This window comes from Grammomys surdaster, unplaced genomic scaffold (genome assembly GCF_004785775.1).
Source record: "Grammomys surdaster isolate TR1022 unplaced genomic scaffold, NIH_TR_1.0 141, whole genome shotgun sequence".
In the NCBI taxonomy this organism is placed as follows: Eukaryota; Metazoa; Chordata; class Mammalia; order Rodentia; family Muridae; genus Grammomys; species Grammomys surdaster.
In genome coordinates this window covers 9,586,487-9,596,696 of record NW_021604599.1, presented here as the reverse complement: position 1 = coordinate 9,596,696, position 10,210 = coordinate 9,586,487, and the positions used below count along the sequence as shown (strand labels likewise).

The 10,210-nt window shown below is 40.1% G+C and overlaps 1 protein-coding gene across 22 annotated transcripts in view; it reads left to right on the top strand.

Moving 5' to 3' along the window:
• Positions 1–10,210, top strand: part of Trpm3 (transient receptor potential cation channel subfamily M member 3) — an 818,801-nt gene that overhangs the window by 624,799 nt on the left and 183,792 nt on the right. For all 22 annotated transcript variants that reach the window (XM_028763978.1, XM_028763979.1, XM_028763998.1 and 19 more), the window contains one exon: positions 9,992–10,115. In XM_028763978.1, coding sequence (XP_028619811.1) covers positions 9,992–10,115 — 124 coding nt within the window. The remainder of the gene's footprint in view (positions 1–9,991; positions 10,116–10,210) is intronic.

Below are 10,210 nucleotides of genomic sequence, written 5' to 3'. Positions count from 1 at the left end.
CTAATAACTAATTGAGCTTACATTTCTCCCTGTGATGTACATGATTAAGAAACTGGGTGACAGAGTGATACACAGGAAAAATGACACCGTGGGACAAGAGTGAAATGAACAGACTCAGCTCACACACTGAACTCACTGGCTGTGTGACTACCACAGATCACTCCAGCACCTTAGGCCAGATTCTTCCTGTAACAAGAACTGTTACAGGGGATCATTCTTAAAGCAGTGTCGTTAAACCAAGGCATACAAGCATCATATCTGCTATGTCTCTGCTCAGAGGAAAGATTGGCAACAATGGGGAGCTATTAACAGCAACACATGAAAAATAGTATTTTCCTTTTGGTATAATAAGAAAGTCGGTTTTAAAAGAGAGTTGAAGCACAGTTGCAGTTTAGTGAGTGTAACACAATGCTTCAGGTGGACCAAGTCACCTTTGCTCCCCCAGTCATATCCGTTCCATGTGTGATGGCCATATCCTCCATAGTTTTGTCCCATTAGTGATCAGCATCTTCACGTTGTAGCTCCAATCTGTTATTCTCGTTGTATGGTTCGTCTCACTAATTTAGCCAAAGCCACCACCTCCATCAGATATAAAATAGGACTCAAAACTGTAGAACTCATTGAGTCTTTAAGCTCACCTAACTAGTAAAAGCCGTGGCTAAAGTCAATTATACATTATTCTTTAATTTTCACAAACTGGCAGACTGGATGGAAGTGACAGACAGCTCTCTCAAACAGTTAATGACCTCAGGGAATTTAGGTTTCATTACAGATGGCTGACAGTAGAGAACAAATTTTGAGTTGTTATCAAAATTAAACACCTGCGGATGAGTGATTGAACCTATCAAGTGGCTAATCAGAAGAATCCCATCTGTAGTTAATCATGTGCTACATTATACACTCTTGGTTTTTCAGAACTCTCTACACTTACTCACTTGGGTTGCCTGTCAAGTAGACATATGACCAGCTATGACTGTTCATGCCTTGAGTCTTGGGAGAATTAATTAGCACCACACATATAAATGGTCTCTCTCCTGCTGAAACACTTCTCACTACCATGAGGGCAAAGCCACAGATCTCACAAGACATGGTAGCACTTGGCTGTGATTCTAGCACTTTGAAGGTAAAAGCAGAAGGATTGTGAATTTGATGCTAGCTTGGGCACAGTAAGATCATGTATCAAAAAAGAAATAAACTCTAACTGCCTCCAAAAGCTCCCATGAGCTTGTCCTGGCTAACCCTCTCTGCAGCTCCATCTTTGCTTACCTTCTAATTTGCTCCCCACATTAGCTTTTAGCTACTGGAACAGCCAAAATATTCACCTTATAGAAGCAGAAAGGGTTTGGTGAAGGTCACAGTTTTACATATTTGAATTTATAAATAATTGGCCTATAGTTGTGGTGATAGATCTTAGCAGATACATAGAGTAGAACAGAGCCATCCACCTCCTGACTAGGACATGAAAAGCAGTCTGGATCCCCTTCTCCAAAGCAGGCCTATCCATGTCATTTTTTCTATCCCTTCCCACCCTTACCACTTTCAACCATTTCTAGTGCCCATTCTTCTGCAAGTGTCAGGCAACACACCATGACCTCAGAAGTTGTCCCCAGCTCACCAGTCACCAGTCACCATCACCTTTACTTTTCTACCACTGACAATTATGGCTGAATGCCTAATTCGTGTCTTTCTACTCCACTGGAGGCTGGGAAGAGTTACTACATCTATCCATATACTCCTGACATAAACCACAGTGCCAGCCACGAAGCAGACATACACATGAATTTTCTAAATGAATGAATGATGGATGGGTAGGTGGGTAGATGAATGAGTAGGTGGGTGAATAGATGGATACACACTTGCATGGATGGATGGATGGATGGATGGATGGATGGATGGATGGATGGTTGGATGGACAGATGCATGGGTGGATGATTTCAAGCTGATTTGAAACTAAGGCCATGGTGTCATCCAAAATCAATTAATATTGAGAGAACAGTTGGGACATCTTTTCACTTCCTCAGCTGAATTTTCTCTAAATGTATATATCCTTTGACCCTCATCTTCCTGAGGGACGAGTGAATAAGAGGCAGCATGATGGCATGGAAGAACACTGGGTAGTGATACTCCTGGCATCACTGATTTATTTGCTTGGTGGATCTATGTAGATGTTCTTTTGCTGCTTTGTAGGTTCTTTCTTCTTCCACCTTTTCAGGCCCTTAACTACCCTTTCAATTCCTTAACAGTAAGTAGAAGAGAAAGAGATTCCTGACTCTAATGTCTCTTTTTGTTTCTTCTTTGACCACAACTACTATCAACTAGCAACCAAACCCCCTATGATAGACTAAATAGTGCTCTGTTAACTTTAAATTTTTTGAATGTTAGTCATTGTTGGTTGCACAGGTATCCCAACAATAGTCATTATTTCTAGTAAATGTGTAAATACAGAATTGGCCTTTTCAGAACACAAAGAAATTGGCCATTGAAATGATATGGTATACAAACCTTAGTTTTCTAAATTCTGCAAAATGAAACATATCAATCTGTGAAATTTTATTTATTTTGGTACCCCTAGGGTTACTTCCAGTAGATAATAGAGCTTGGTTATCCAAAGAACAAGTAGGACATTTTCGTGTAATTTCCTTGACTTACTTTGAAATGATAGAACTGTTTTTCTTTAAACCATTACTGTTAACGTGGTGTTTTTCATAAAATGTTGAAGTTTCTAACATGTTTCCTATTAATAATTGGCCAGCTTCTTCATTTCCTTGTGCTAATGGACCTGGCAAGCCTGTCTGAGTCTGAATGTAAATGATATATCATGGATAGTTTCTGTTTCTCATTGCCTGTTCAGTTGCATAAATACCAATGCTAATTCTAAGTTATCAGGAATAAATTCAACAGTTTCTACATGCAAAACAACTCTTTCAGCATATTGAAAGTCAGTAATTGTACCAAAAGATTCAGGAAAATCTAATAATACCTGAAGAATTATATACTATTCTGATTTTTTGAAATGAAGTAAATGGGCTTTGAATTACTATGCTTATTTTATCTGACTTATAGCCTACTATTCCAAATGTATTTGTATTAATATAGAATGTAGATGCTTCAGGAATTGCATTCCTTTTACAATATGTAGGAGAATTTTTATAAATTAAAAACACATATACATCTTGCAGTCTCAGTTTCACCAGAGTTAACTCTCTCTAGCTGTTAACCGACTTAGATTGTTTTAAGTCTAAATCTCCTTGTAACATTTGAAACAAATTACTTAATACTTGAGCTAACCCAATGGAAAGTCATAGCCAATTAATATCTCCCAAAAATCATTAAGAATCTTTGAAAATCATTAAGAGTTTGTACCTTATCTCCTCGGATCTGTACCTTTTGTGGTTGAATGTTTTTGTTCTATTTTGTAACCCAAATAGTTAATAGAATCTCCTCTCTGTAGTTTTTCAGGAGTAATATATAATCCCCAGCATGACAGAATTCTTTGTGTTTCCTTAAACATTTTTTTCTAATGTATCTGCATCAGAATCAGCCAACAAAATACCATCCGTGTAATAATAACAACAGATTGAGGACACTGTCTACATATTATTTCTAGCAGTTTTGCATAAAATATTGATAGAAGGTTGGACTGTTTAACATTTATGGTGGGAGAACTTTCTACTGTTATTTTTTTACAGATCAACCATTATAAGTAGGTACTATGAAAGCAAACCTTTGCCTATCCTGTTCATGCAAAAGGATGGTAACAAAAGAAAAAAACTATCATAGATCATACCTTAAGTAATAAAAAAAAAAAAGGTAAAGAAACTTTAAGCTGTAACCCCATTGGTTGAATGTTAACATTCTCTGATTTCCTGACTTCTTTCTTATAACAAATTCCATGGGCTCGTAGTAGACTCTTCTATATGTTCAGCCTCTAGCTACTCTTGTACCAGACGCTCCAGTGCTTGTAATTTTTCCTTAGTTAAGGCCACTGATCTGCAAACACAGGCTTGTCAGTCAACCATTTAAAGAATAGGGCCATTGGTATTTCCTCAGTGGCCCCTCTTATAAATTTGGAAATTTAATCCCAGTGATGTGCTGTATTTGGACAATTGGCACAGCCTATAGTTGTTTTGATGATGTTTATCAATACCTTCCCCAAGAGCATCTACCACTTCACCCCTAATTTCAACATGGGCTATCTCTGAGATTGCAGTACGTCACTGTTGTAAAAGATCCATTCCCCATACATTTATGGGTATGTCAGCCACATAAAGCCTTCACTTTCCTATCTGACCTTTCAGTCCTATACACTTAACCTATCACATACTTTATTATATACGAGATAACATTCTAATTCCTAGAAACTGTGTTTAAACCTCTTGAAGTGTCCATTCTGAATTCCAGCATCTTTAGGAAATGATAGTTACATCAGGTCCTGTATCCACCAAGCCTTCTATTTCAATACCATCTACCTGAAGTTTCAATTTTTGCCTCTGATCATTAACCACTGGTTTCCAGGACACACATTTTTCCAGGGCCTCCAAACCCTCCTATTCTTGTTACTAGAGAGGCTTTCCCCTTAATAGTAACAGCTGAAAATCACATCACCTGTGTTAATTTGCATCTCTCCTTTTACCTAGGCCATAATTTTAATTTCTCCTTTGAAATCATCATCTAAGCACAATGAATCCTTAGGAAGTCAATCCACTCCTTTTAAAGATCATCCATAATACCCCAAAGGGCAAAGGAACACCAACTCTAGTAGATATTTTGAAACCTTGGATTTGGGTGGGATAGAGTAAGATGCTTATCTGTGGCCAAGTCTAGAGCACTGCCTACAGTAGTGTACATGAGATCTGTAATACTTAGTTGAGGTACTTCTGCCTGCTTGTTATTTCCTGGCTGACAAGAGGCAAAGGGCTCGTATTTTTTGCTGTGCAGCCTCAAGTCCAGCCCCGAAGGCTGTTTCCTAAGGGCAAGAAATTGCCCTGGGTATCTCTCTTGGACTTAAATTCATGAGTCTAGAGTCAGTCCTTGCCATGTTGCCTGTACATCCCAGGGAAGCCTAGGCATTCTTTCTGTTTGAGATTTAGAAAAACCATGGCTCCAAGACGAGTCACATTCACTTTTCCAGTAGAAAGTACTATATTTCTCACCAGGCATTTTGAGACTTGAGGCTTTTAGTTTGGTCACAGTTTCTTTGCAAATGACCATATTTCCTGCAATTGAAGCACCAGACATTTTGATATTGGAGACCTCTAGCTATAGCTTGACCTGTGATATCAGCGTGGTACACTAATATAGAACTAACATAGGTTTTATCCCTTATCCATTCATTCATGGGCACTGTCCATGACTTTAACGGTCTAATAACTTTTTATATTCAGTATTCACATTTTCATACACCAAGGTTTCTATCCACATCTGTCTGCATCAGGGACTGATGTGGCTTTATTCACAGCTAAGGCTAATCTTTGTTTAAAAAAAAAATCAGTGAAGGCTTCTTCAGAGCCTTATGTCCCAAGCTCTTAAAGCTGGGACATTGTTCTATAGAAGCTTCAAACTGGGTCTGCTCATGTATATCACAGGAGCATCCTTTGCCCAATAACTGATTATTAACTATATTCCTTCCCTTACTTTATTTCTCTGTTCAATATGCATGGCTCCTTCCTTCTACCATGTTAACCACCACAATTGTGGAATGGCCTCTAATACAGCTAGCACCAATTCCTTCTAGTCTTGGGGAATAATTCTATTTTGAGTAGCTCAGTTATTTAGAATTTGTTTTACAAAAGGTGAGGACGTCCCATATGAAATTGTAGCCTCTTAAAAATCCCTTAGATCTATGGGATGCCACCCTGTCTTATCATAACCTTGTTCCACACCATTAGCAGGCATGTGCTGGACATTTACTGGGAAAGTTGCCAGTGATTTCATACCCCCAGGCTGCCCGTCCTGTATCTCTGGCAGCATAGTTGGTTCAAGATTAACGATTTCTTTTAACTGGGCTGTTTCATCTTTTATCTGACTCTGCTACCTCCTCCTCCTCCCAGCTACCCACCCAGCTCCTCACCCCACACAGGGGCTACAGGAACCGGAAACTGAAAGTCCGAGTCACTGAGCAGGGCTGTGCTTGGCTTTTCAGCAGTTTCTTTCCCACTTTCCTCCTGAGTGGAACTCCCAATCTCTTGCTCAGTCATCGAAGTCTGACTCTTTATTTCTTCCTTTTCCAGTGCTTCTCACTCTCCAACACGTCCATTTCCACCCACATCTTTTTCCAGTTGCACAGCCAGCTCTGCAACTCTTTCAGAAATGAGAGAGCAGAATTAACCCTTTTGTTTTCCCATCTCAACCATTTTTTGTTTGCCTCTGCTAGAGCATGAGGTAAAATTGTAGTCAGCTGCTGGGGACAATGTTGTGGTTAATATTATTTGGGGGGAGGGGGTTCCACACCCCTTTATTGCCTTTAAATATCAATTAGGGGTTTCTACCCCACTTCAGATCATTTAGTTCCCAAATAAAAGACACAGAGACCTATAGATTTATAAGCTTTAAGCACAAGAGCTGGGAAGATATCAATCCTCTGTACTATTTTGTCTGTTTCTCTGTCAAATTTCCTAAGATATTACTTGCCATGTTTTGTTTAGGATGTTCTTGTTCCATCAAGCCAGCCCTCATGGCCATGTACTCTTAATTTACTCTACCCCATGGCAACCCCTTCCTTCTCTCCTCTCCTCATGGTCCCTGCCTGAAACTCCAAAGCCCCTGAAAACCTTTCTTCCTCCCCTCTCTTCTACCCAGCCCAGGCTGTAGGCATCTTTATTAACAAATTAGGATTACTTGGGGGACAGGATCTTCATAACATCATTTGGTGTATGTGAGAATCTCTTCATTGGGAGCAACCAGATCTTCGAGGCCAATGTTTAGTATTCAAACATAGTGTGAGTGTCCATGATTCACCAAAGAATGATACCCGGACTCAAATAGTATGCTAAAGCAAAGAGCATTTTATTCTGCAGAAGTCCAGCATGCTTGGGTCTACCATCTACCAAGATGAAGGCACCCCAATGAGCTCACAGGCCAGATTTAAAGCACATTAGGGGAACTCAGGGGAGGGGTAGGTGACCTCTATCTTAATCTGTTGGCTCTACCTCTAGGGACATTCCAGAACCATTGCTGGGGTGTGGTTGGTAGAAAACTGTTGCTGGGGAAGTCTGGAAACTGTTGCTGACCCATTCATTGTCCTTGCCTCAGGCCAGGCGGTTGGGCAGCTTCTGATGGCAGGGCAGTTTCTGACTGGCTGCCTGAGACCTGGGATTTTTGTCAGTAACTGACTTGCCTAGACTTGCCTGGATATGCCTAGTTCTTAGAAACATAGATTTGGGCCTAAGTCTCCAGAGCTGCCAATTTGAAGCCTGTCATGGAGTCAGCCTAGCCTGTCTCATTAACAGCACCAGACAAGCCCTATACAGGACAATCTGAAGCAGCCCTATATCCTGAGATTAAAATGAAAACCTATTCTCATAACACTTCTGTATTTTCAAAGAAACCAAAATTCTCACAACTATCTAAGTTTTTGACTCAATCTGGCTAAAATCCATGCCTGTGAAATTAAATAACTTGCCTACTGGGTTCCTGCCAGCACCAGATGAAATAATATTCTTTCTATTTTACTTTGGAGTTGCTGATATTTCAGTAATGACAGAAATACACAAACTATAAAATGTATAAATGATAGGCAAAATATATTATTTTATTACTGTCCTAGAGAACAGGTCTTGTTCTGATTTTGAACAGTTACCACTTCATAGCAAAATATGTTTTCACTCCTTGCCATTTGATGTGTGACAGGTGATACCTTTCTCAACAGGCTATCGAAGGGAACAAAAAATTAGAAGCTGAAACCTAGTTGTGCACTGACTAGATATGCTGATACTCCCTATCTTTATTATTTCTGAAGTACAAAAATCTATGATTTAATAAAGTAGACAATATCGTGCTTTGGGAATGTTGCTTTCTATTGAAACAATTTTCACGCACAGCTTGGACAGATAACGCCAGACCAGACAGTTCCACAAGTGGGAGTTTATTCAAGAGATAGGGAAGAGGAGAGAGAGAGCAGAGAGGTAGAGTAGAGGCCAGCCATGACCACGTGGAGAGAGGGGGAAGGGAAAGGGGGAGGGGAGAGGGCAACCTGCAGGCAGGGATCAACGGAGTAAGAGAGGAACAAGAGAGCGAGGAGGGGGCAAGCAGCCCCTTTTACAGTGGGCAGGCCTACCTGGCTGTTGCCAGGTAACTGTGGGGAGGAGCATACCTGGGTGTTGCCAGGTAACTGTGGAGGTGGAGTTTAGACAGAATACTAACATCTATGAATCAGACTATGACTGACTAAGAAAAAAAGTAAAACCTTCAAAACAGTGATAATCCAAGTCTTCAGCCAGATAGGTTTCCACCTTAGAAGATGCCTCTGAAACTCTAAATGTAGTAACCTACCAATTTCCACTTGGGAGGAGGGGGTGCCTGTGTCTGTCAGGGGACACATGTGCACATGTGTGTCTGTGTATATATATATGCATGTGTATATGGAAGTCAGAGGTCAGCCTGGAGTCTCACTCCTCAATAGCCACCAACCTTCAGTTTTTAGACACAGTCTCACATTGGGACCTGGGACTTACTGACCTGGGAATGGAACTAGATAGCCAGGGTGTCCAGGGATTCTTCTACATCTGCCTCCCCAGTGCCAGGATTACTGGGTATATGCCATATCTGGCTTTTACAGGAGTGCTGGAGGTCAAGCTTCAATCTTCATGCTTATACAGTAAGCATTTTACCATATAAAATGAATTATATATTCTAGCTAGCCCACATTAAAAAAAAAAACACAAAATCCTGGGTGTTTTATTTATAAGCTATATGACTAGACTGGGCAGGTGGTGAGTTATCCTAACTTATATCCCAGCCACATGTCCCTTGTTACTTGCTGCTTGAATTTCACTCAGGTGATTCCGGCTCAATCAGCTTGTCCTCAGGATCCACTTCTCCTACCACATGTTCCTGGTCCATCTCTTTTCAAGGTGGCCTCCTCCTCTCCCTGTCTCCTTTCTCCCTTCTCCCCTGGTCTCTCCTGAGACCCCTCACTTGATCCTCAAGTCCTGCCTCTCTTTCTCTACTAACCAATCATGGGCTCTAGTCTTTTATTTACCAATTAACTTTAAATTGGGAAGTAAGGTTTACAGAGAATCACTTGGTGTATGTGAGAATCTGTTCATCGGGGACAACCATATCTTGGGAGTCAGTACTGGGAACATTTGAATACATAGCATAATCCACATAGTATATTGATGCTGAAAAATGCACTGCTGAGATGTAACCTTTCTTCCCATAATTTGGTATATTGTTACAGCTTGTGGGGAAATGGCTCTACAAATTCCTACTGAGACGCAGAAAAGAAATTAAAGGCACTTCAATAACAGAATCAGAGGTAGCAGGCATTAACCATGAAAAGAAAAAGTAGAAACCGTTAACTAAGTCTACTTTCTATTTCACCCCAAGAAGTTCTGAGACATGAATTTATTTTTAAATGTACTGCTTTGTAAATTGTCACATTCAAAACATTCATTGTCTGAAAAACATTGGAAAAAGTAACTCTGATTAATAACAAATTCTCAGTGCTCTCTTATGGCCTGTAATATTCCAACTGCAGCACAGGGTGGCTATGGTAAAATAATACTGTGCTGAGCATTTTGAAATAGCTAGAAGGGAGGGATTTGAGTGTCATCACTGCTAAGAAGTGATAAATGTATAAACTGCTAGATGTGATCAATACCTTGATTTTATTATTGCATAGTCCCTAACATATTGAAACATCACACTACACCCTATGAACTATGAGCAATTATCTGTAAATTAAGATAAACTACACACACACACACACATACAAACATACATTGAACAGAAGTTATATTGACCTCACTGACCTTGGTTTTCATTGCAGACTTATCAATGAATCTTTGAGGGACCAGCTGTTGGTGACAATACAGAAGACCTTCACATACACTCGTACCCAAGCTCAGCACCTGTTCATCATCCTCATGGAGTGTATGAAGAAGAAGGAACTGGTATGTCAGCCCACATGAGAATGGGGCACTCTTCATGCTCCCAAATATTTGCTTTTTGCTTTAATTCTGTGACTTTTTCTCTCCTCCTAGCATTG